This window comes from Bufo gargarizans, chromosome 4, assembly GCF_014858855.1.
Source record: "Bufo gargarizans isolate SCDJY-AF-19 chromosome 4, ASM1485885v1, whole genome shotgun sequence".
Taxonomy (NCBI): Eukaryota; Metazoa; Chordata; class Amphibia; order Anura; family Bufonidae; genus Bufo; species Bufo gargarizans.
This window is the reverse complement of record NC_058083.1, coordinates 363,259,248-363,285,636: the sequence shown is the minus strand read 5'-3', so window position 1 is coordinate 363,285,636 and position 26,389 is coordinate 363,259,248. Positions and strand designations below refer to the sequence as shown.

General features: G+C 48.8%; 1 protein-coding gene across 2 annotated transcripts in view; it reads left to right on the top strand.

Annotated features, from left to right (window-relative positions):
* Positions 1-26,389, top strand: part of AHCTF1 (AT-hook containing transcription factor 1) — a 253,355-nt gene that overhangs the window by 26,118 nt on the left and 200,848 nt on the right. For both annotated transcript variants that reach the window (XM_044290344.1, XM_044290343.1), the window contains exons 6-10: positions 13,162-13,275; positions 13,588-13,669; positions 14,970-15,120; positions 22,073-22,205; positions 22,319-22,497. In XM_044290344.1, coding sequence (XP_044146279.1) covers positions 13,162-13,275; positions 13,588-13,669; positions 14,970-15,120; positions 22,073-22,205; positions 22,319-22,497 — 659 coding nt within the window. The remainder of the gene's footprint in view (positions 1-13,161; positions 13,276-13,587; positions 13,670-14,969; positions 15,121-22,072; positions 22,206-22,318; positions 22,498-26,389) is intronic.

Below are 26,389 nucleotides of genomic sequence, written 5' to 3'. Positions count from 1 at the left end.
AGATGCGCAAAGGTGCCCAAATTCCTTTTAGGAGGGCATTTTTACACATTTGGATCCCAGACTTCTTCTCACGCTTTAGGGCCCCTAAAATGCCAGGGCAGTAGAAATACCCCACATGTGACCACATTTTAGAAAGAAGACACCCAAAGGAATTCAATGAGGGGCATGCCGAGTTCATATAAAAAAAATATTTGGGCACAAGTTAGCGGAAATTGATCATTTTTTGTTTTTTTTCTCACAAAATCTCCCTTTCCACTTCACCACCATGATGGCCCAGAGAGATTGACCCCTGACCTCTGTAGGGGCAGGAACAGAGATAGGTTTAAAGGACCCCTCCCATTCACCAGTGTGTTCCTGCCCCTATAGCGGCCAGGACAGAGAAAAGTCCTCTCTGGCTTCAGGGAGGTGAAGTGGACCTCGTTTTTTATTTTTCAAAGGTACCTGGGTGACCGCATCGGCGGTCCTTGTGGCCTCCCTTACGGGTCCATCATCTAGGTAAGCGTCCCCTGCTCTCCGGCGGACTAGTTCCAAAGCTGGCAGGGTGACGCCGGGGTCACGCTCCCTACGGGAGGGAAGCCTGCCCTGAGCTGCCGAAGGTCGCCTACCTCCTTGTGGGGGAGCCGACCGGAAGGACGCTCTGCATAGTCGCGCGCGTCTGACGTCACTTCCGGGTTGCCGGCGAAACCCGGAAGTAGACTGGGCCTCTACAATAAAGCGCTCCCAGCACTCTTTCCCGCTGCGTTCACTGCATCGATCGCTCACCAGACATGTCGGACCAGGAGAGGGAGAAAGAGCCGCAGCAAAAGGAGCTGCAGCTGAAGGAGCAGACCGCTTCAGAGCGCCCCTGCGTGAGTAGCCCACCTGGGCAGCCGGCAGCTTCAGACGAAGGGGGGGGGGGGTCTGTATGTGTGCACACCCTTGTGTATTCACTGTTCCTTCTCCCTGTGGGTCTGCGGGTATACTGCACTAAGTTATGCTCCTATACCTGACTGGCATAAATTAATGGGCTGCCTCTCTCACTTTAGGCCAAACTACCTTTAAAAAAAGTCAAAGAAGACCGCCAGATGCCTCCAGTGCTCTGTCCGGCTTCCTGATGACTATACAAAAAAACTTTGCTTGGATTGCATCGCTAAAATAGTGAGAGAGGAACATCCCTCAATTATGCAGGAGTTCAGATCCATGATTCAGGAAGAGGTTAAGTCTTCCCTGACCTCCCTCCGTGAGGATATCTGGGGGTCTTGCCCCCCTAAACGACCCAGAATGGTGGATATTTCTGACTCAGAGGATTTAGAGGACAATGCCTCATCCCCTAGAAGAGAGGACGAGGACCCCCTATCTGAGGGCGAGATCGTTGAGGACACTAAGAAATATTTCTTTACCTCCAGTGAGATGAGTGACCTTTTAAAGGCCGTCGGGGATACCATGGGGGTGGAGGATATCCAGCAACCCCATACGATTCAGGAGGAGATGTTTGGTGGATTGAAGGTCAAACGCTCCAGGGTCTTCCCCATAAATGGGCCCATCCTGAAAAGAAACTGGGAATTTCCAAAGAGTTCAGGAACCGCCTTGTGTTTGACCCGTCAGATTCTAAGATTTTTGATGAGGTTCCTAGAATTGACGTCCAGGTGGCCAAGGTTAATAAAAAAACCTCACTTCCATTTGAGGATTCCTGTCAGTTAAGGGACACTATGGAAAGGAAGGCTGACAGTTTGTTAAAGTCTTGGGAGGCAGCAATGTTTAGCGTCAGGACTAACATAGCTGCTACTTCAGTCGCCAGGTCTATGTACCTATGGCTGAATGAAAATCATCTAGTTAACAAGACATCTAGGGACCAGATACTCAATACTATTCCCCTACTAAAATCTGCCACAGGTTTTCTGGCGGATGCCTCCGCAGAGACGATTAGGTTCTCAGCCAAGGACGCCGCTTTGTCCAATGCTGCCCGACGGGCACTTTGGATGAAATCTTGGTCGGGGGACATCTCTTCCAAGATGAAGTTATTTTTTATAGCCTTCTCAGGGGAATACGTGTTTGGTCCTGTACTAGACATGATCCTTGAGAAGGCTACAGATAAAAAAAAGGGGTTCCCTGAAGAGAAGACCGCTAAAAGGAAAACTTCCTTTCGTAGTCAATTTTCCCAGAATAGCTCCTTTCGTGGCAGGGGTAAAACCGGACGTTGGAGTTACCCAAAAGGGGGGAGGGGTAGAGGTTTCCTCCCTAATCCCCAAAACAAGGGAGGTGAGAAGCAGTGACGCCAGGATAGGGGGAAGACTATCCCAGTTTTTTTCTCAGTGGCAACAGACTTCTTCCAGCCTCTGGGCTCAATCTTGTCAGAATCGGTTACAGGATAGTTATCTTCCCCCCCCCTCCAAATGTGTTTCTGGTTTCTCACCACCCATCTCCTTGTCAGCTCAGCCAGATCTGGAAGGAGGTTCAGAATCTCCGGGACTTAGGAGTGGTGATTCCTGTTCCTGAGCTTCAGCGGGGGCAGGGTTTCTACTCCAGCCTTTTCTTAGTAAAGCAACCGGGGGGTTCCTTCCTTATGATCATAAACCTCAAAAGGCTAAACAAATTCGTTACCTACAAAAAATTCAAGATGGAATCCCTAAATTCCACCATTCCTTAAATTCAAAAAAATGCGACCCTCTATACAATCGACTTAAAGGACGCATACGACTTAAAGGACGCATCATGTTCCTATTCACCTCCAGTCTCAAAGATTCCTGCGATTCACAATAAGGGATCACAGAGGGTCTGTTCACAACTTCCAGTTCGTGGCTCTCCCCTTTGGGCTGGCCTCAGCCCCAAGGATTTTCACGAAACTGGTGTTTGAGATGGTCGCCTCCCTGAGACCTCAGGGGATGACGGTCGTCCCGTATTTAGACAATTTTCTACTAATTTCCAACTCTGTGGATCAGTCCATAGCAGACCGAGACATCTTCTGCTCCCTTCTGACATCCCTGGGGTGGGTGATAAACCTAAAAAAGTCATCCCTAGTTCCAAATACCAGGGTAAAATTCCTGGGGGTCCTGTTAGATTCAGAAAAACTAACAACCTTTCTCCCAGCAGAAAGAATCCAGAACCTGCAGTCGGCTATCGGAGCCTTCCTAGGACGTCGATCCTTCTCGTGCAGAGAAGCGATGAGTCTCTTAGGTCAGATGACAGCCTGCATAGTAGCAGTCCCTTGGTGCCAGGCCCATTACAGAACCCTTCAGTCCTGGCTTTTAAGGAAGTGGGACAGGAACCTATCCTCTTTGGACAAGAAAATCCTGATCCCGGGCCACATAAAATCCTCAGTACGGTGGTGGCTTCAAACAAAAAACTTAACGAAGGGCATGGCCTGGTTCAGAACCCCAGCAGTGCTTATCCATACCGACGCCAGCGTAAAGGGGTGGGGCGCAAAAATTGCTTCCGATCTCTACCAGGGAGACTGGCCTCAAAGTATTGCAGCTCAGTCTTCAAACTACAGGGAGCTCAGGGCAGTTTGGGAGACAATACAGGTAGCCGCTCCAAAATTAAGAAACCAACATATAAAGGTCTATTCAGACAATGTAAAGACTGTGTCCTACCTCAAACATCAGGGGGGCACACGATCTCAGAAACCTAGAAGGTCTGTCCAAAAAGATCTTCCTCTGGGGGGAAAAGAACGTAAAGTCGATATCTGCAATTCATTTAAAAGGAAGCCTAAACTGTGCAGCAGACTTCCTCAGCAGGACTACCATAGACCAGGGGGAATGGTCTTTAAACAGGGACGTCTTCAATCTGATTGTCCAGAGGTGGGGCCTCCCTCTGGTAGACCTATTTGCTACAAGAATAAACGCAAAGGTATCAACCTTTTGCTCCCTAAACCCAAGGGACAGGCCCCTAGCGATCGACGCCTTCTCCCTACACTGGAACTGGGACATTGCATATACCTTCCCTCCGTTCCCATTAATCCCAAAAGTCCTCCAGAAAATCAGGGACAGAGCCAGAGTAATCTTGGTCACTCCGTACTGGCCCAAGAGGAGCTGGTTCTCGATTCTAACCAAACTCTCCTCTCAGGAAGCTTTTATTCTTCCAAGGAGGAAGGATATCCTGATCCAGGGGCCGGTTCTCCATCCCCATCCGGAAATCTTCAGTCTCTCGGCTTGGATCCTGAGTCCAACCTTCTAAGACGTAGAGGTCTCTGAGGGGGTTATTTCTACCTTGAAGGCCAGCAGAAAGAAGGTGACAAACGCCATTTATTTAAAAATCTGGAAGAGGTTCTGCACCTGGTTGGGCGACAAAGCCCCAGATCAAACCAGACCGAATATACTGAAGATTTTGGATTTCCTGCAGAAGGGCCTAGAGTCGGGGTTAAGTCCTTCTACCCTTAGAGTCCAGGTCTCAGCACTTAGTGCATATTTTGATTCCGAATTAGCCAACCATAGATGGATCCAAAGAGTCCTGAGATCTGCAGCCAGACTAAGACCTTCTCTCAAATCAAAGGTGCCTACCTGGGACTTAAACACTGTCCTTAACGGACTCACAGGTCCGCCTTACGAACGCTTGGACTTTTCTTATTGCTATAACATCAGCAAAAAGATTGAGTGAGATCCAAGCATTGTCAATAAGACAACCATACCTCACAATTCAGGACGACCGTGTCACCTTGAGGCTAGACCCGACGTTTTTACCAAAAGTAGTAACCGACTTCCATAGGAACCAGGAGATCATTCTTCCCTCCTTCTGTGAAAACCCTAAGAATTCTAGAGAAGAATGCTTCCATACCCTGGACGTTAAACGAACAGTGCTAAAGTACCTAGAGGTCACTAGAAACCTGAGGAAAGTGGACAACTTACTAGTGCTATTTTGTGGTAAAAATAAGGGGAAGGCAGCTTCCAGATCTACCATTGCCCGATGGGTAAAACAGACTATTACAGACTGCTACAGGATCGAGGGCATCAGTTGTCCAGAGGTCATTCAGGCTCACTCTACGAGAGCCATGTCGGCCTCTTTTGCTGAAAGAGCAGGAGCTTCCCTTGACCAAATATGCCGGGCTGCAACCTGGTCTAGTGTAAATACCTTCACTAAACATTACAGACTTGACTTATCCAGGTCCTCAGACCTGGCTTTTGGTCGCAAGGTCCTTCAGGCTGTTACCCCACCCTAAGACGTATATAATTTATGTCTCTCTGGGCCGTCATGGTGGTGAAGTGGAAAGCCGGAATTAGACTTACCGGTAATTCATTTTCCATGAATCCACCATGGCGGCATGATATCCCACCCCGAAAATACATTTTACTCCAAAATTTGGGGATTTTGTGATTTTTCACTCATTAACTGGTGATTATGGCACTATAATCTGGAACTCACTGGTGAATGGTGGTGGGAGGGGTCCTTTTAAACCTATCTCTGTTCCTGCCCCTACAAAGGTCAAGGGTCAATCTCTCTGGGCCGTCATGGTGGATTTGTGGAAAATGAATTACCGGTAAGTCTAATTCCGGCTTTCCGCTAACTTGAGACCAAAATTTCAATCTTTCATGGACTCGATATGCCCCTCAGCGAATACCTTGGGGTGTCTTCTTTCTAAAATGGTGTTATTTGTGGGGTGTTTGTACTGCCCTGGCATTTGAGGGTCTCCGCAATCATTACATGTATGGCCAGCATTAGGAGTTTCTGCTATTCTCCTTATATTGAACATACAGGTATTGAGATTTTTTTTTTCCGTTCAGCCTCTGGGCTGAAAGAAAAAATGAACGGCACAGATTTCTTCATTCGCATCGATCAATGTGGATGAAAAAATCTCTGCCCAAAAAAAAGAGGGGAAAGGCGTCTGCCAGGACATAGGAGCTCCGCCCAACATCTATACCCACTTAGCTTGTATGCCCTGGCAAACCCGATTTCTCCATTCACATCAATCGATGTGGATGAATAAATCATTGCCGGGATTTTTTATTTATATATACAAAGTGTTTGCCAAAGCATATGAACACCGCCGCCTCCTCAGCTCATATGCCTCGGCGAACGTATCTTTTACTGCAGAGGAGAAATCTCGTCTTGCAGCGCCGCATACACCGACTTGTGTGTAATCTGACAGCAGCGCAATGCTTCTGTCAGAATGCACATCAGTGCTGAAGCTAGTCGATCGGTTGGTCCACCTGGAAGGTAAAAAAATGAAAAAAAACAGGCCGCAACGCAATACATTTTATTAACTTTATAATAACTTTAGAACAAAACATATAAACGTTATTTAACTTTTGAAACTGAACGTTAACTTTTTTGCTTACTGGTGTTTTTTTTAGTTTTTTTACCTTTTATAGGACAAACCTCTCCTTCCCCATGGGACAATGTGCAAAGAGCAAATCGCCCAAAGATGTGGCGAAGTGCGTTATGCACTTTGTCCCAGGTGAAAGGAGAGGTTTGCAGCAGCTGTGTGCCTGTCCTGGAGAGATGTGATCCCTATGCTAAGTGTACCTGTGTGGTACTTCTGGAAACACCCTCCAAAGCATAGGGCAGGGTGGTCAGGGCAGTCAGGACAGAAATAGCAGGTGTCACGCCTTATTCCACTCCTGCTACAGACACAACATATTTTTCGGGGTGATGTTTGGGCTGAGGTACCAGGAACAACACTGGGGAAATGTCGCTCGTGTAGACGGCTAACTACACTGGTGGATGGGGCCACGGAGCCTCCTGGATACAGGAGGTTTTCGATGATCTCTTCCTGAAATTTGAGGAAGGATCCTGTTCTCCCAGCCTTACTGTAGAGAACAAAACTATTATATGCAGCCAATTGAATTAAATATACAGACACCTTCTTATACCAGCGTCTGGTGCGTAGGGAAACTAAATACGGAGACAACATCTAGTCATTGAAGTCACCCCCTCCCATGAGCAAATTATAGTCGTGGACAGAGGGGCTTTTCAATGACTCTGGTTGCTCGCTCAATTTGGATTGTCGTGTCTGCGTGAATGGAGGAGAGCATGTAAACGTCACGCTTGTCTCTCCATTTCACTTCGAGCAGTTCTTCGTTACACAATGCAGCCCTCTACCCCCTTGCAAGACTGGTGGTAACGAGCCGTTGGGGGGAAGCCCGCGCGACTAGTTCGCGCGGTGCCACAGCAGCCAATCTGTTTTAGGAACAAATTCCTGAAGAGGGCCACACTTGTGTAGAAATTGTCCACATAAAGATGGTACCCCTTGCCAAAAAGGGTGACGCCAAGTCCCAGACTGTCTTCCCACTGCTCCCCAGGTAGTCAGGGCAACCGACTGGCTCCAGGGTCTGATCTTTTCCCTCATAGATCCGAAATTTGTGGGTATAGCCTGTGGCCCTTTCACAGAGCTTATACAATTGGACCCCATACCGGGCGCACTTGCTTGGGATGTATTGTTTGAAGCCAAGGCGCCCGGTAAAATTTATTAGGGACTCGTCTACGCAGATGTTTTTCTCAGGGGTATACAAATCTGCAAATTTATGGTTGAAGTGGTCTATGAGGGGCCAAATTTTGTGGAGCCGGTCAAAAGCTCGGTGGCCTCTGGGACAGGAGGTGGTGTTATCGCTAAAGTGCAGGAAACGCAGGATGGCCTCAAATTGTGCCCTGGACATAGCAGCAGAGAACATGGGCATGTGATGAATTGGATTTGTGGACCAATATGACAGCAATTCATGCTTTTTGGTTAGACCCATGTTGAGGAGAAGGCCCCAATTTTTTATTTTATTTTTATACGGAAACTTGGACTGGTTTCCACCAGAAAGGCTGGGCATAAAAGCTTCCCGGGTTGGCGGCTATAAATTGAGTGGCATACCGGTTTGTTTCTGCCACAACTAAGTCCAAGAGCTCCGCAGTCAAGAACACCTCAAAAAATCCCAGGGCCGAACCGATCTGAGCTGTCTCAACCCAAACTCCAGACTGGGCGGTGAAAGGGGGAACTGATGGGGCGGCTGAAGTTGGGGACTGCCAATCAGGATTTGCCAGCACCTCAGGGGGTCTACGGGCCTGTCTGTGCGGTGGCTACGACGGGGTAACTACTGCATTTGCCACCGTACCAGCTTCAACTGCCCTTCTGGTGCTCGCCACTTCACCATGTTGTACGGCAGTGCTGGTACTAGGTCCAGGGAGGGCTGCGCTGCTGGTGTATGCCTCACCACATAATCTGACAGCGCCAGCCCCACTCTGCTGCCCTTGAAGTGGATCCTGCGCAACCTGTGGTCTAGCGACACGGGGCCGAGTATGCCTGGTGGTATCAGGGACCTCAACCTCCTCGTCCGAACTTTGTGTCAGACTGCCACTGCTTTCTACAGGTTCATATTCTGACCCGCTGGATTCGTCAGATGAGGGTTCCCATTCCTCATCCGACTGGGTCAGAAGCCTGTAGGCCTCTTCAGAAGAATACCCCCTGTTTGACATTTGGGCTACTAAATTTAGGGGTATTCCCTGAGACTACCCAAGAAAAAAAAGCAAGCCTGTCTTACAAATGGGAGGCTAGCGAAGTACCGGAGGCCGCTGCGGTTTATAAAAAAATATCAAAACTGTTTTTTTTTTTTTTTTTTTTTTTTTTTTTATTGCCGCAGCGCTTGTAAAGTGATTGTGCAGTGATCAATAAATATATATTTTGTCACTGGGGCGGGCGTGGGTGAACGCACGTGTGGGCGACCGATCAGGCCTGATCGAGCAAACACCGGGTTATTGGGTGGAGGGCGAACTAAGGTGACACTAATACTATTATAAATCTGACTGTGATCAGTTTTGATGACTTACAGATAGTATAAAAGTACAAAAGCTGATTAGCGATGCCCTAATCAGCGAATAAGTGACTGCGGTGGGCTGGGCGCTAGGTGATTGACAGGGGCGATCAAGGGGTTAATTGGGGTGCTGGGGGGGTGATCTGGGGCTAAGTGAAGTGTTTGGTGCGACTCACTGTGATGCCTGCTCCTCTGCTGAGACCAACCGACGAAAAGGACCAGCAGAGGAGCAGGAAAGCCATTTAACACATCATATTTACAAATATAATGTGTTAGATGGCTTCTGATTTGAGATTTTAAAAATCGCCAGCCTGTCAACAACTATCATTGGCTGGCAGGCTGGTGACGTGACCCCCCCCCCCCCCCCTCTGACTTTTGTCGTCTCGCGAGATGACTCATATATGCGTGACTGCCTGGCGCGGCCGCCTCCGGAACGCGATCCTGCGTTAGGCGGTCCAGAGGCGGATAAGATGGCTGCTGACACATCACTCAGCCTCCTCCATTTACACACACTGAACCTGCACTAAACTCCCAACTATGTATGTGCTGATGACATGTGCAGTGTATTTGAATAGAGATGACATTACACAGAGGTGATTTGCCTAATTTAATAGACAAGACCTGCATGGACAGCAAGAGTTTGAAAACTGGGGGGCACACCTTATGAAATATAGAACATGGAGCAGAATTTCAATACAGGCTGTGTGTATGTATATATCACATATATATTTATTATGGGTATATTATTTTAAGCATTGGTGGTATAGTGTCTAAATATACTTTCTCGCACATATTCATTGGGGGACACAAACCGTGGTATAGCTATGTCCACTAGGAGGCGTTGACACTAGTAAAAGCTGTTAGCTCCTCCCCTGGCAGCTATACCCCCTCCAGCATGGAGAGAGCTTCAGTTTTTTCTAGTGTCCATAGGAGGAGGCAAGACCTCCCTACTTTGCAGGGATCTCCTGAAGATTTCTTATTTTAGTTTTATTATTTTTTCCCTTCTTTTTTCAGATGGGAAACGGTGGACGCCTCGCCTCCCTGTTCTCCCGGGGTCGGGTTGTGCCAGTGCCGGTCACCCGCACTGCTGCCTTCCCCACAGGCGACAAGGTGGACTAGGGCAGCCTCACTCCCCTGCATCCTGCCAGCCATGGGGTCACCCGTCCAAGTCCCTCATTCCAACGTCCTGCCACTACGGTGCCGGTAGCTGAAGGGGTGATCCTGCTTGAACGAGAGGAAGGGTGAAGATGGCGGCTAGACAGATAAGTAGATGCCTGCTCCAGGCCATCAAGCTGCCCGCTTGCCAGCTTAGCCATCTGGCTCAAAACCACAAGGAATTCTTAAGCGGCAGCAGTTTATTCGCCACCCTCTGGGTAACAAGAAGCATCAGGGGCACAGACATGGGCCGCTATCTGGGGGCGGAGCCTAGAGCTTACTGCGCTGTCAACAAGGAAGTTTGAGGCCATGAGTGTCTCGGTCAGTCATGCACAGGGGGAGCAGAGGAGGCTACCGCTCCCCAACACTGCCGCATAATCCACCCCTTCCGGGAGTGGACGCGCTACAGTGAAGGGGCGCCTCTTCGGAGGGGGTTAACTGGAATCCTATGACTGCGTCCATGGTAGCCAGCAGTCCGTTGTCTGCATTACCCCCCTCCTTCAGGTGGAGTATTGCACCACTGCTGCATACAATACTACCGTAGGCATTATAGTTGAATTAAATGCTAGAGCGCTGTTCAGTGACGCCAGTGGGCGTTTTTCCCCCTCCTTAGGGGACAGTATTGCATTCCATGGGTACGGTATGTACCGCATGCATTGGCCGGTTCTGTACTGGGCATTCTGGCATCATCACTGGTTACAGTGTTTACTACAGGCATTACCCTTTCCTTGGTGCGGTAATTGCACTTTCACAGGGCGCTGGATTCGCCATATGCATTGCCCTTCCATAAACTGCGTAATCTCCCTACCGTCTACCACCCGTCTCCATGGCCTCTTCGGTTCCAGACGTTCAGGACATTGTCCTCATCAATACGTAATGCATATGCCATTGCGCATATTCTGGGGAGTACGTTTCAGCGAGTCGAGTGTTCACTGACTCTGTAGTCCCCCCTCAGCTGGGGTTTTTTACCGTGATGCTAGCTTGCTGTTACTACTGTTCAGAGCCCTTCCAGATAAATTGTTATAGCTAGCTCTTCTTAACTGGGGCAGTATGGTGCCATGGCTTCTACGGTTGGCCCTCATGGCTTCCCTTTAGTTTTGCGCAACGGGGCAAGTGCTGGCAGTCTCTGGGTGAGTGGTATCTGCTTTACCACTGTATACTACGGTTCTTTCTGCGCAGCTCCTTCGTCAGGTGGCGAATTCTTCTAGATCTGAATTGGTGGACTCTGCGGTGTGGCCCCCTCGTCTACTGGAGTATGGGCTAGCGATACTGTTGTGGCTCCCCTTACTTGACTTCCTCCTCTGGCGGAGTTTTGGCACAGCCACTCAATCCCTGGCTACATCGGGGTTTGCACGGGGTATTCTTTAGTGGCCTTTTATTCCAGTGTTTCGGACCCGGCTGGTGAGATGTGGTGCGCTCCGCGTCTCTCCTTTTGCAGATGACTCCTTCCATTGGTCCTGGGTGCGTTACCTGTATATATTTATATTACCTCTCTTACGACATCACTAAGGTCTAGGTCACATCAGCCCTCTGGTGATCATACTTTCCACCGCCCATTCCGGGGGTAGACTGAGACTCCCCACATCAGATTGAGCGGGATTTCTGTCACGTCTTGCCGTGTTGATAGACTTTCCATTCCTGGTACGGACGTTTGTACCTGGACGTGTGATCTTGGCTTCGAGACTGTCTGTCTCGAAAAACTTCCCACCTTTCTCTCCCGAGTGGTGAACCGGCAGCTTGCGGATCCCCCTTTCGTCATTCTGATGGGTCCTCGGAGGGGTTTGGCGGCTTCCAAGGGGCAATTGTGCGCCGAATTTGGTCTACATTTACTAAAGCATACCGCGCCCGAGGCAGGGTTCCGACATTATGGATCACGAATACTCCACCAGAGCGGCATCTTTGGCTCAGAGGAATGGCACTTCGGCTGCACAGTTGAGTAAGGTGGCTCACTGTCCTCCTTAACCGCCTACCATGTTCACGAGAGATTACCAGCTGCATACTTATGCATTGTCTGTCGCTGTGTGGGCCGCGTGGTCTGGCAGGCGACAGTTCTTAGTTGCCTGCGGGAGCGCCTGCTCCATGTGTCTGGTTTTCCCTCCCCGTGGATTGCTTTGGGATGTCCCACGGTTTCTGTGTCCCCCAATGAATATGTGTGAGAAAACAAGCTTTTTGTATAACTTGCCAGTAAAATGTCTTTCATTGGGGGACACCGCACCCACACTGTATATTGCTGTTCGGCCACAGTTGTGGCTGTTGCTGGATAGAACCCGGTTCGGTTCTTGGTGTGGTTGCTGTTCCACCTTTTTTTTATTTATTTATTTTATTTTTTCTCTCGTTGGTTTACTTCTCCTACTGCTTCTCACAAACTGAAGCTCTCCAGGCTGGAGGGGGTATAGCTGCCAGGGGAGGAGCTAAAAGCTTTTACTAGTGTCAACGCCTCCTAGAGGACATAGCTATACCACTGTTTCTGTGTTCCCAAATGAATATGTGCGAGAAAGAGATTTTACTGGTAAGTTATACAAAAATCTTGTCTTTTGTAAAATAATGGCACCCCATTTCGTTGTTGGTTGTAGTGGCTGCATGCTTATTGGGCAAATACTTAGCTGAATCAAGCATCCAGCGATGTCACCGGACTCTCCGCCTCCTTACCAGCGATGCCAGCATCTTCTCTTCCGGGTGTAGGGCTGACATCATCAGCGCTGGCGCATTGAGGAAGGAGCAGCCAAGCGAGCGTCCTTCTCTCAGAACGCCTGCGCCGAATGAGGACCGGTACGGCGCAGGCTTGGGATTTCAGCTGCAGACAGGGCCAGCGGAAGGAGGAGAGCGCTCGCTGGCCTTGTCAATAAAGTGGATATTGGGGCGTGTGTGTGTTTTTTTTTTTTTTTTTTTTTTTTTTAAGACTGAGGATGCGGCTGCTACCAGCAAGTCCGCCCAACTTGCTGGTAGTGAACAAATTTGCATATCACAAAAGTACTATTTTTAAATTTAAAGCACAGCCAGAGGTAAGAGGGGTATATATGGACTCTGCGTACATTTAGCAATTATATTAAGTCCAATACTGAAAATTGCTGTTTGGGGGCGACAGAAGCCCTTTAATGTGACTATTAGTGGCTTGAGAGCTTTCACATGGGGAAGGTGCCTGTTTATGGTTCTCCTGGGGGCAGCCTACATTAGTGATGGAGACCCTGATAGATTTTTTATTTTTTATTTTATTTTTTTCTCCAGTCATTTTCTTATACTCACTGATGAGAACTTCTAGGGGAAATGGAGGTACGGTTGTAATAGTTTTTCTTTATCTTTCCAGATACCATGTTCAGATTGAAGGAGGTAGAGTTCCTGTGTTTTCAGTTACCTTTCAAGAACCTGAAAATGACCCCAGAAACTGCTGTTACCTTTGGGTGGTTCAGACAAGTCAGAGGTAATTTTAGTACTCTTTTAAAATTATATTTATATATACATAATTATAGTTATGCTTGACAAAGGCCCCATTGAGTGGGCTGAAACGTTGCCTGGGAATAAACGGGTCATCGCCTTTTACCACATTTGGAGTGCTGCCTATTCTTTGGATATACTATATTGGAGGAAAGGTTGCCCTCCTTTTCAGAGGACTGAAATTCACTTTTTTTTTTTTTTTTTCACTGTGCTGCTGTTGCTTTTTTTTTTTTTTTTTTATATATATTTATTATAGTTGTATATACATACTGAAGTCTCCTTTCGATTTCCACTCTAGTGGCAGGGATTTAAGCTTTCATTTGCTGCAGTTGGCTTTCAGTGACAGGAAATGCTTACCATCTGGACAAATCGTGTATGAGGTAGGATTTGTTTGGGGCATGGTTTGTGATTTGTGCACATATGAAAAATGTCTATCGTTACTACTTTCATTTCTAACTCTTAAAGGGTTTCTGTCACCAGAATTAATTAACCCCATTAAGCTAGCTGACATTAGCACATCGCTAATGTCGGGTGAACCTAACTATCCTATTCCTACTTTTATCTATGCCCCTGTTACTCCATAAATATAACTTTTATAATATGCTAATTAGCCTTTAGGTCTGGGGGGGGGGATGTTCCTGCTCCTAGAGGCTCTGTTCTCCCTCCTCTGGTCACTCCCTGCTACACTAGATTGACAGGGCCAGGCAGCCGTCACCTCCAACTGCTGGCCCCGTGTGCTGGGGAAATCTTGCGCCGTTCAGTGAGGAAGCCGGCATACTGAACGGCTCGAGATTTCCCCAGCACACAGGGCCGGCAGTTGGAGGTGAAGGCTGCCTGGCCCTGTCAATCTAGTGTAGCAAGGAGTGGCCAGAGGTGGGAGAACGGAGCCTCTAGGAGCAGGAACAACGCCCTCCTCTCTGGAGCAGGAACAATGCCCCCCTTACCCGTACCGAACGGCTAATTAGCATATTATAAAAGTTTATATTTCTGGAGTAACAGGGGCATAGATAAAAGTAGGAATAGGCTAGTTAGGTTCAAATGACATTAGCACATCGTTAAAGGGGTTCTACACTTTATTTTAACTGATGATCTAGCCTCATCAGCATCTGATCGGCGGGGGTCTGACACCTGGACCCCCACCGATCAGCTGTTTGAGAAGGCAGCGGCACTCCAGCAGTGCATCAGCCTTCTCACTGTTTACCGCTGGAACAGTGACGTCACGACTAGTGTCAACTGGCCTGGGTGCAGCTAAGCTCCATTCAAGTAAACAGAGCTTAGCCCCGCCCAGGCAAGTTGATACTAGTCGTGACGTCACTGGGCCAGCGGTAAACAGTGAGAAGGCTGCGGCGCTGCTGCCTTCTCAAACAGCTGATCAGCGGGGTTCCTGGGTTTTGGGCCCCTGCCGATCAGATGCTGATCTATCCAGAGGATAGATTATCAGTTTAAACAAAGTGCAGAACCCCTTTAATGTCAGCTAGTTTAATAGGGTTAATTCTGGTGACAGAAACCCTTTAACAGAAAAAAAAAAAATCGGCAATATGAATGGCTGATTTGAGCAACATCTGTATTTTCTACCCATGTGCTACATAAAAATTAGTTCCTACATAAATGCACTGGATAGCAGAGAGATGGCGGAATAATGCTGTGCCTTTTTTTTTATACTTTATTTTTAATTTACAGAACTTGGAGTACTGCGAGGAAAGGTATAACCTGGATCTTTCAGCTAATGCTTTGTATTTGAGAGGTCAGACAAACAGCATGAAGTTATTGGGCTGCCAGACCATAGAAAAATTTCGTTCTCATAGTGAAAAAGAAGATGGTCTCCATGATGGTTTGTGTTATTTTTTTTTTTTTTTTTTGTTTTTTTTTTAGGGCACCTGTGATAATTGAACTTCACTGACGCGAAATGTATTCATTTTTGTTAATTTGAAATGCATCCCTTTCTGCTTTGCGTTTTTGTGTATGTACAGTAAATTGTTAGATCCAGAAAACCTATAGCTTACAGTTGTGTACGGCGCAGAACAGCATGGTAATGTGCGATTTTACACTATTAGCAGCAGAATACTGACCGGACATAGCAGATAAGGAAATTCATCTTAAACAGTTGGGCAGTAGTAAAGACTTATTGACCCCTTAAGGGCATACATTTTAAAATCTGCAGCATATTCATTATTTGAGGTTTTTGCATAGTAAATCCAAACATTAGCTCCATTACTTAGTTTGAAAAAAATAATACATAATAGGTTATAGCAAAATCTGACTTGAGCATAGCTTAATAAATTCCTTTTTAATAGGTCACCTAAATTCTCTTTTTCTCGTACATTCCATTGGGGGACACAGACCATGGGTATAGCTTAGAGGTATTACTAGGAGGGACACTATGCAAAAACGAAGCTCCTCCTCCTCGGGCTATACCCCAGACACCTCCAGGAGGACTTCAGTCTTTGCTTAGTGTCTGTCCAAGGAGGTGACGCTTACTCTTCTCCTGTTTTTATTTTTTTTTCTGTTTTCAGATGGGGACGCAGGTCAGCATTGCGCTTTCCTGGCCCCCGTGGAGTGTCTGCCACCGTCTTTCGACGTGTCCTGGCTACCTCCCATCCCCCCACAGAAGAAAAGTGGATCCAGGCTCAACATGTCAGCTCTGGCATCCCACCAGCTGCTGGGACGCCTGCTGCCTACCCTCCTCCAGAGCACTGTTCTCCTGGATTGGAGTCAGAAGTCTGAAGAGGCGCATCCCTGCTGGTCTGGACATCGAGGGAGCATGCTGAGCAGATAAGTATTGCCTAGTCCCTCCCCCTCCCTCTGTGTCTGTTTGTCTGTGGCTACCTGGGTGAGCTTGAAGAAGGATCCTGATGGGGGAACTTTCTTCATTTTGGCACTGGAGTACTGGCATCTTTTCCCCCTTAAACTGTGGGCTTCAGCGCTTCTCTCGTCGGACCTTGGCTGCTGCGCTCTCTTCCAGCGCCTGCCGTCAGGCCGCTCCTCCATGGCCTCGTTAACCCCTGCTGCACCACGTGAGGGGAGTCGGGGTGTTTGTTTAAATTGCGCGCTTATTTTCGCGCATATTATCGCGTGCGCGCTTATTTTCGCGCATATTATCGCGTGCACGCTTATTTTCGCGCATATTTTCGCACATGCGCTTATTTCGCGCCATTATGACGCGTTCGGGGGGGCGGAGCCTCGGCATGCCGCTCTGACTCTCCTTACACTGACGGCCGTGCAGCTCCTCATCTCTCTACACCGGAGACTTCTGCTAGCGTTGCCTGGGTGGTAGGAGAACAGCTTGCTCTGCTCCTGATCTTTGCAGCAACTGGTAGGAGATCTTTTACTGTGGGGTTCCATCATGCCAAAGCCTGGGGCACTTAAATCTGCCAAGGCCCCCCCTCAGGCTCTTTTGGGGTCATGCAAGGTGTGCCTTCTGCCTTTTTCTGCCTCTGGCACCTGTGACTCGTGCCCTGCTCCTGGACAGGATCAGCCTCCTTCTCTTGCTCAGCCCAGTCCTCCCTCTGCCCCTGCGGAACCGGCGGTACCCGCCTGGGCTTCCGCCATGTCTAGTGCGGCAGCGGATCTGGCCCTAGTTGCCAAGGCAGCCATGTCCTTCATGGAGCGTATGGCAGCTACTACTCCAGTGGCGTCCACCGCTCCATCTCCTCTCAGTGATTCTGACGTCTAAGAGGCAGGGTGAGCGGCAGCGTTCCTCATCGGATGACTCCGCTTCTCCCCCACGCCTTGAGGCATGCCCGGTTGACTCTCCCTCTCGTGGGGAGCACAAATCCAAAGGGGAATTGTCCGGATCGGACGAGGCCACGGAGCGGGAACCCCTGCCTAAGCTTTCCACCATGGTATCCGAATTGGTGGAGGCTGTCCGTGACACTTTTAATATCCACGGAGATTCCACTCCCTCCACTAGTCCACTAGGCCCAAAAGGCCCGAATCCGCGGTGTTCCCCGTTCATGAGGAATTCACAGCGGTCATATCAAAGGCTTGGGACCGACCCAATCAGAAATTTTCGGCCACCAAGCGCATGGATACGCTTTCCCCTTTCCCCTCTGACTCGGTGGAAAAGTGGACTTCTTCCCCTAAGGTAGATCCTCCGGTGGCCAGGTTGGCCAAGAACACGGCCCTTCCTGTCCTAGACGGTTCCTCCCTGCAGGATGCGGTGGACAGACGCCTGGATTCACTTTCCAAGTCCATCTTCTCTCTGGCGGGCGCTTCCCTGCGACCGGCTTTTGCGTCGGCTTGGGTTGCCAGAGCCCTTACGGCGTGGTTGCGGCGCCACCACCAGGATCTGGCGGAACAGGGCGCCCCTGCAGACACTTTGAAATTTATTCTCCAAATGTCTCAGGCTTCTAAATATCTCTGTGAGGCTTCAATGGATATCGGTTCCCTATTTGCCCGTATTTCGGCCCTCTCGGTCATTCAGCGTAGAGAGGTTTGGTTGAAGGTGTGGGATGCTGATGCTTCTTCCAAGCGTTCCCTCGCTATCCTTCCCTTTGAAGGATCTAGACTCTTTGGAGCCCAGTTGGACGAATTCATTTCTGCCGCAACGGGGTGCAAGAGTACTCATCTGCCTCAACCCAGATCCAAACTGCCCTTTCGATCTCGGGCTTCAGGGTTCCGGGTCCAGTCCTTTCGTCGCTTCTCCACGGCCAGGACGTCTTCGTCCTCGTCGGCTGGGGGATCCCAGGAATCCCGCAAGAAGCCTTTCTTCAAACCCCAGCCCTCTTGGCGACCACGGGCACAGTCAACCCGTCCCCCTGCTCCCAAGCAGCCCTCCGCATGAAGGGGTGCCCCCACCTCTCGTGGTGGGGGGCCGTTTGCTCTCCTTTCAGCAGGTCTGGAGGGCTCACATTCAGGACGCCTGGGCTCTGGAGATTGACGTCCGGTTACAAATTGGAGTTCGCGTCCAGCCCGCCGGAACGCTTTTTCCCGTCTCGCGTTCTGGGGGATCCAGCCAGGGCCTCGGACCTCCTTTTGGCGGTCTCCTCTCTTCTGGACCGGGGTATCATTTTTCCCGTTCCCCTGGAGGAACAGGTTTTTACTCAAACCTGTTCGTCGTTCCGAAGAAGAAGGGGTCGGTGCGCCCGATACTGGATCTGAAGCTTCTGAACAAGTTTCTAAGGGTGCGGAAGTTTCGCATGGAGTCCCTTCGCTCCGTTATTGCTTCTCTGCTTCCGGGGGAATTTCTCTCGTCTGTGGACATTCAAGACTCCTACTTGCACGTCCCGATTGCGAAGTCTCACCATCGCTTTCTGCGTTTTGCCATCTGGGGTCGTCATTACCAGTTCGTCGCCCTGCCTTTTGGGTTGGCGACCGCCCCTCACGTTTTCACCAAGGTTTTGGCGCCTCTCATGGCGCTTCTTCGCACCAGGGGCATCTCGTTGTTGCCCTACCTGGACGACATCTTGATAAAAGCCCTGTCTCTTCCACAGGCCGAGGACAGTGTCCGAATTACCGTTCAGTCTCTAGAACGGTTCGGGTCGCTGATCAATCTACCAAAATCCTCTCTGCACCCTTCCCAGAGACTCTCCTTCCTGGGGATGATTTTGGACACCTCGAGTTCTCGGGTGTTTCTTCCGGATTCCAAGTCCTCTCAGATTCGGAGGGCGGTGTCGCTCCTTCTACAAGCTCCTCGTCCCACCATTCGGGAGTGCATGCGGGTTCTGGGCCTTATGGTCGCCTCCTTCGAGGCGATTCCGTATGCCAAGTTCCACACTCGACCGTTACAACAGTGGATTCTTGCCCTATGGGACAAGACCTCTCGAGGTCTGGACGCTCCCGTCCGCCTGTCCCGGCACGTTCGGTTGTCTCTCCCCTGGTGGCAGGCCTCCCCGAATCTCTCATCAGGGAGGTCCTTCCGTTCTCCTGGACGATAGTCACAACCGATGCCAGCCTCATCGGTTGGGGAGGCGTTCTCCGGAACCTCACAGTTCAGGGGGTCTGGTCGACGGAGGAATCCCGTCTTCCGATAAACGTTTTGGAACTAAGGGCGATCTTCAACTCCCTCTCCCACTGGACTTCCCTCCTTGCGGCTCGGCCGGTGCGTGTTCAGTCGGACAATGCCACGGCTGTGGCCTACGTCAATCATCAGGGCGGAACACGCAGTCGGGCAGTGATGCAGGAGGTGGCGATCCTCCTATGGGCGGAGTCTCATGTTCCAGTGTTGTCGACGCCCGGAATGTACACCGCCGACAACTGGACGGCGGATTTTCTGAGCCGCACCAAAGTGGGTCCGGGAGAGTGGTCCCTACATCCGGAGGTGTTTGAGGACATCTGCCGCCGATGGGGCCATCCGGACGTGGATTTAATGGCGTCCCGGCTAAACAACAAGGTGCCGGTGTTCCTGGCCCGCGCTCGGGACCCAAGGGCGTGCGGAGTGGACGTGCTGGTGTCTCCTTGGCAGCGATTCGACCTCCATGTCTTCCCTCCACTTCCTCTGTTGCCGAAGGTGCTGCGCAAGATCGAGGCGGAGGGGATACCGACCATTCTTATCGCTCCAGATTGGCCTCGCCGCGCCTGGTTCTCCAACGTCGTCCGAATGTTAGCGGACGTTCCGTGGCCTCTTCCCGACAGAGGATCTTCTATCTCAGGGACCGCTCTTCCACCAGAATTCACGTCAGTTGCGTTTAACGGCGTGGCTATTGAGACCTACATCCTGAGGAAGAGAGGCTTCTCTGATGCACTGGTGAGAACCATGATTAGAGCTCGAAAGCCGGCTTCTTCGCGGATCTATTATCACACCTGGAGGGCCTATCTAACCTTTTGTGAGAAGTCGGGTTTTCCGCCGCTTCATTTCTCTGTTCCCGTGGTGCTGGCCTTTCTACAGTCCGGCCTTGAGGTGGGGCTGTCGCTCAGTTCTTTGAAGGGTCAGGTTTCGGCTTTGGCGGTCTTTTTTCAACGGTCTATTGCCTTTTTGGGGCCTGTGAGAACCTTCCTGCAGGGGGTGGCGCATTCGGTTCCTCCGTATGTTCCTCCCTTACCCCCCTGGGATCTTAACCTGGTCCTGCACGCCCTTCAGGAGGCGCCTTTTGAGCCTCTGAGGGAGGTCTTCCTCACCTGGAAGGTGGTTTTTCTGGTGGCCATTACCTCAATCAGGAGGGTTTCGGAGCTGGCCGCGCTTTCCTGTCAGGAGCCTTTTCTGGTCTTCCACCAGGATAAGGTGGTGCTACGGCCGGTTCCTTCTTTTTTGCCCAAGGTGGTTTCCCCGTTCCACCTTAACGAGGATCTTGTCCTGCCCTCTTTTTGTCCTTCTCCGGCAAACCCCAAGGAACGTGCGCTCCACTCCCTGGACGTCGTTCGGACTCCCTCTTTGTGGTTCCCGAGGGGTCTCGTAAGGGTCTGGCGGCTTCCAAGGTTACTGTGGCGCGGTGGATCCGTTCCGCTATTGCTGCGGCCTATCGCGCTCGTGGTCAGGTTCCCCCGTCGCAGATTACCGCTCACTCCACAAGGGCAGTGGGAGCTTCCTGGGCCAGACGCAATCGCGCCTCCGCCTCCCAGTTGTGTAAGGCTGCCACTTGGTCGTCCTTGCATACGTACACAGTTTTATCAGTTGCACTCGCTGGCCTCGGCTGATGCTGTCCTCGGGCGCAGGGTATTGCAGGCCGTGGTGCCCGTTTAACGGTTGGACGTTTTTTCTCCTGGCGGTGTTGGTTTTTCCCACCCCATGGACTGCTTTTGGACGTCCCATGGTCTGTGTCCCCCAATGGAATGTACGAGAAAAGGAGATTTTTGTGAAACTCACCTGTAAAATCTTTTTCTCGTCTTTTCCATTGGGGGACACAGCTCCCGCCCGCTTTTTTTGTTTAGTTGGTGTGATGGTTTCCATTGTGGTTTTTTCAGTTCTCCTTCTCCTACTGCTTTTCAACGACTGAAGTCCTCCTGGAGGTGTCTGGGGGTATAGCCCGAGGAGGAGGAGCTTCGTTTTTGCATAGTGTCCCTCCTAGTAATACCTCTAAGCTATACCCATGGTCTGTGTCCCCCAATGGAAAAGACGAGAAAAAGATTTTACAGGTGAGTTTCACAAAAATCTCCTTATTCCTCTGTTATGTCATTTTTATGATTGTGTTGAACTGGAAAGCTTCACTCACTGTATTCCAGTAAGGCTTGCTTAGAGATGTAGTTTGGGAGGGTCTCGCTGTTGTCACGTGGGTGCAGAGTGTGAATCCTTAGACTATTCATTGCCTGTAGACATGGTGGAGTCCACCAAGTAGCCGTGGATTCAACACAATGAGGTTTGATGACTTGGAGGCAAATCTAAGTATTGGTACCATGATTGAGAGCAGTAATGAGTAGTGTAACGGACCGTTTCAGCAGACAGGCACAGCTACTGCAGAACACCAAACTCCCGAACTGGATACAAAATAGCACTCCAAACTGGAACCTCGCAAATGGCTGTCAGCAGACAAACAGGAAAAGCATTCAGTCAGCTTATATTCCTGGCAATCAGTCTCTAACAGCATACAGGGAATCCCCCCAATGACGAGACAAGGCTCCGTGTTGAGGGTCAAGCAGTGCTCTGTGAGTTAAAATGTCCGCTATCTATTGTTCTCACCATGTGCTCCATCCAAGCAAGTAAGGCAAATGATGCAATCCAGGGACAGAGAGCTCAGTCCCAAGTGCCCTAAGACCCAATAACTTAAGGGACCATAATTCCAGGGCAGGAGGCTAGCAAACAGCCCCCTCCAAAACACCGTGGCGAGGTTGGTTTCGCCACAAGTAGCACAGTCGTTTAGTGCATCCTAACCGTGTTTAAGTAGTAGTAATGCTCATGTGTCTACTTTCAGTTACGTCGCCTGATACCAGTGTGTCGATTTTTAGCTGGCACGTTAATACTTACGGACAAAATAAGCCTTCGATTTACATAGGAGTGTTTGATATAAATCGTTGGTATCAAGCACAAATGCCGGATTCTTTGAGGTAAGAGGTGCAGTTTTTTTTTTTTTTTTCCCTTTAGAAGAGGTTGCGTTTTATGCATGCATATCCCCATTATGTTTTTTTTTGTTTTTTTTTTTTTGTCCCCCATTTCACAGGCCTGGTCAGTTTCTCAGAAACTGTTCATATATTGCGTTCTGGTCTCTTGAAGCTTTGACAAATATGACCGAAGACTCCATATTTGACATTCTTGTGCATGAGCGTAGTCTGAGTAGAGGAGTTCCACCTTCATATCCACCTCCAGAACAGTTCTACTTTCCAAGCACCTATAATTTTGGTATTTTACAATAGTTTGATTTGATAGTGTGATTAGAAGTTCAGTACTGTTTTTGCTTAAAGGAACTTTACACCTTTTGGAAACACAAATTACAATATAAAAATGTTTCAACTGTGGGCTTACATTTTAATGGTGTTGTCCCATGTGAACATTTATGGCATATCCACAAGGATATGCTTCAAATGTGCCATCGGGGTTCCACTACTGAAAATTGCTCTGATCTCAAGAACAGGACACACCACGTTGTTCATTGTGTATAGAGGTACTTTTACTTTCCGAAGCATAGATACCATTCTGTGATATAAAGCTACTGTCCATTATATGATACGTACTGCCACAACTTTGTCATGGTATCATAGTGATTGTGTAGTTGTGAACTGTTTCATTCTGCATTACCTGGTAGTGGTATAGTAATCAACTGGAGACAATGTGATCCTATTAAAAAAACTTTCCAATTTATTTTAACTGTTCAACTACAGCTGCAGTCCAAATGAAAGTATTCAGTTGAATCCAATAGTTAAACTGAATTCGTTGCACTACAAATAGACGCAGTGTAGCCCAGGCCTTAAAGGGGTTATCCATGAATGGAAATGGCCCCTATATGCCCTGGCCTCACACAAATTCTACTTACTAGGGGGAGTGGAGCACCAATGGCAGGCGGTGACAGGGACCAGCCTCCCTAGCCCCCCCCCTTCCGACACTGAATGTTTTCATCCAGGCAAAGGGGAAGCAGCAGGGAGCCAGGTAAGTAGAATCACTGTGAGGGGCCCAGGCCTATGGATGGCTTTTTCCAGCCTCGTATTACCCCTTTTAAAGAGACTGAATGCTCCAAATTCACTCCTCCAGCTACTCAGTGTAAGGGCTCATGCACACGGCCGTGTTCTGCGTCCGAGAGCGGACCGTGGAAACCCGACCGGGATTCCTCCTGACAGCATGAGCGCACAGCGTCATTGGTTGCTATGAAGCCGTGCGCTTCATGCAGCCGCTGCTGTACAGTAATACACTATATGTGGAACACGGCCGTGTGCATGAGCCCTAATGCAGACAATTTGAATTGGTTTACAGAAGTGGTTTTGACAGACATTCTTATAGAGTTATAGGGAACCTGTCACCTGGATTTTGTGCATAGAGCTGGGGACATGGGTTGCTAGATGGCCGCTAGCACATCCGCAATACCCAGTCCCCATAGCTCTGTGTGCTTTTATTGTGTATAAAAACCGATTTGATACATATGCAAATTAACCTGAGGTGAGTCAGAGCTTGAAAATATGACTCTTCTCTGGTCACACAAGTAAGATATGACTCTTTTGTGTTAATTTGCATATGTATCAAATCGTTTTTTTAACACAATAAAAGCGCAGAGAGCTATGGAGACTGGGTATTGCGGATGTGCTAGTGGCCATCTAGCAGCCCATGTCCCCAGCTCTATGCACAAAATCCCGGTGACAGGTTCCCTTTATATACTGTCTAGTTATGACTGTTCTGTGTTTAGGCATGACTGCCATAATTTTTTCTCCATTTACACTCCATGGACAAAAAATGGGTCCCTTTATGACTGTACATTTCTTTTAAAGGGATTCTGTCACCAGGATTAACGATAGTGAGATTTATATGTGCCCATTAGTCTCCATGCAGTGTTTAAAATGATCCCACTGTTTATGCTCTGTGTGTGTGTTAGATGCTTATAAAAACCGATCTTATTGATATTTAAATTACCCCTGCCAGGGGCCCAAGGGGTTGTCCTACGATATGTTGGAGCCCAGCCGCACCCATCGATCCAGAGCCAAGCACCGGCTCTCACTGAATTTATTCACTGCACTATCCCTGACTTCAGTTCTTCTCAGTGCTGTAATCTCCCTTGTCGAAGCCGGTGCCAGTAGTCCGGAGGGGCGCAGACTACAGTGTCCACTGCGCCTGCGCAAGATTACGGCACCGGGAAGAACTGACGTCAGGGATAGTGGAGTGAATAAATTAAGTGGTAGGCAGTGCTGGGCTCCGGATCGATGGGCGTGGCTGGGCTCCAACATATTGTGGGACAACCCCTTGGGCTCCTGACAGAGGTAATTTACATATCAATAAGATCGTTTTTTATAAGAATCTAACACACACCATAAACAGTGGGATCATTTTAAACACTGCATGGAGACCAATAGCTATATTTATTTGTGCCCCATATCATTAATCCTGGTGACAGAATCCCTTTAAAGTTGGCGGTTGAAGCGATGAATATGCAGGCACCAAGTGATAAACAGAGTCCATGTGGGTAAAAAAAATAAATGCAGCCCACCACCACTCCGCAGGAATAGTAAATTTGATAAAAATAAGCACATTTCTCCTTAGCTGCTTCCGCACGCCATTCTTTCAGTGCTGACGTCTTTTTGGCTTTGGGGGAGATGTTCAGTACATACCAGGTGACTGTGCAGCCGGTCAGTATACAGCATTTGACTGCTTAGGCCACTTATTGGCTGCAGTGGTGACAGTTGTACAGGACCAATGAAAACAAACACCCGTGGGGAAGACTGGAGTATGGCGCAGGAAATGCTAGGGAGAAAAGTTTTACATTTACTACTGCTGCAAGGGGATTTATTTAACTTGGACGGATTTATTTAACTTGGACAAGCCCTTTAGATACAACATTAAAATGAGTTTAGGGCGTGACTTAATTGAAATTTCTTCTTTGTCAGCCCCTTTTAAATCTGGTTTGTGGAGACAGGAACACATTGTATTCTGCATCATCATTGTAGCAGTCTTATGTATTTATCCACATCATCCTTACTCATGCAACCTTAATATGTAGAAATGTTCTCCCTGATCTACACAAGCATTTCTACATAAAGTGTGTTTGGGAAAATCTTCAGACCCTTTCACTTTTTTTTCACATTTGTTATGTTGTGCCCTTACATAAGTATTCAGACCCCTTATTTAGGAATGAGTTGAAGCAACTTTGGCAGCAATTACAGCCTCCAGCCTTCATCGATATGAAGCCACAAAGTTTGTGCACCTGGATTTGGGGACTTTTTTGCCATAGTTCTCTGCAGATCCTTTTGGGTACTGTCAGGTTGGAGGAGGACCGTTAGTGGGCAGCCGTTTTCAGAGATGTTCTCCCCAGATGTGTTCAATTGGGTTTAAGTCAGGGCACAGGCTGGGTCACTCTGACATTCACAGAGTTGTCCCTAAGCCACTCCTGTGTTGTCTTGACTGTGGGCTTAGGGTACTTTTCTTGTTGGAAGGTAAGCCTTCAGCCCAATCTGAGGTCCCGGGCACACCGGATCAGTTTTCCATTAAGAATATCTCTGTACTTTGCTTCAGTGTTCCTCAACTCCAGTCCTAAGGGCCCACCTACCAGTCATATTTTCAATCCCTGTTGCAGAACCCCCCTCCCCAGTATGATGCTGCCACCACCATGCTTCACTGTAGGGATGGAAATAGTCAGTGCCTTGTTTTCTCAACATAAGCTTAGAATTGAGGCCAAAAAGTTCAATGCTGATTTCCTCAGACATGAGAATATTGCCCTGCAGTCTGAAAAAATGCACCTAAAGGAGACTCAAAATTGTGTCTTTTACTAAGGAGAGGCTTCTTTCTGGCCATTCTGCTATAAAGTCCAGATTAGTGGAATGCTGCAGTAATGGTTGACCTTCTGGAAGTTTCACCCATCTGCACACAGGATCTTTGGAGCTCAGCCTGAGTGGCTATTGGCTTCTTGGTTACGGAGTGGTGGCCAGCTCCAGGAAGAGTCCTGGTTGTTCTACATTTTTTTCTATTTAAGAATTGTGTGCATAGACCACTGTGCTTTTTCAAACTCTGTACAGGAGAAATATTTTATACTTTTCCAGATCTGTGCCTCCACACAATCTTGTCTCTGAGCTTTAGAGGCAGTCATTTCCTCCACATG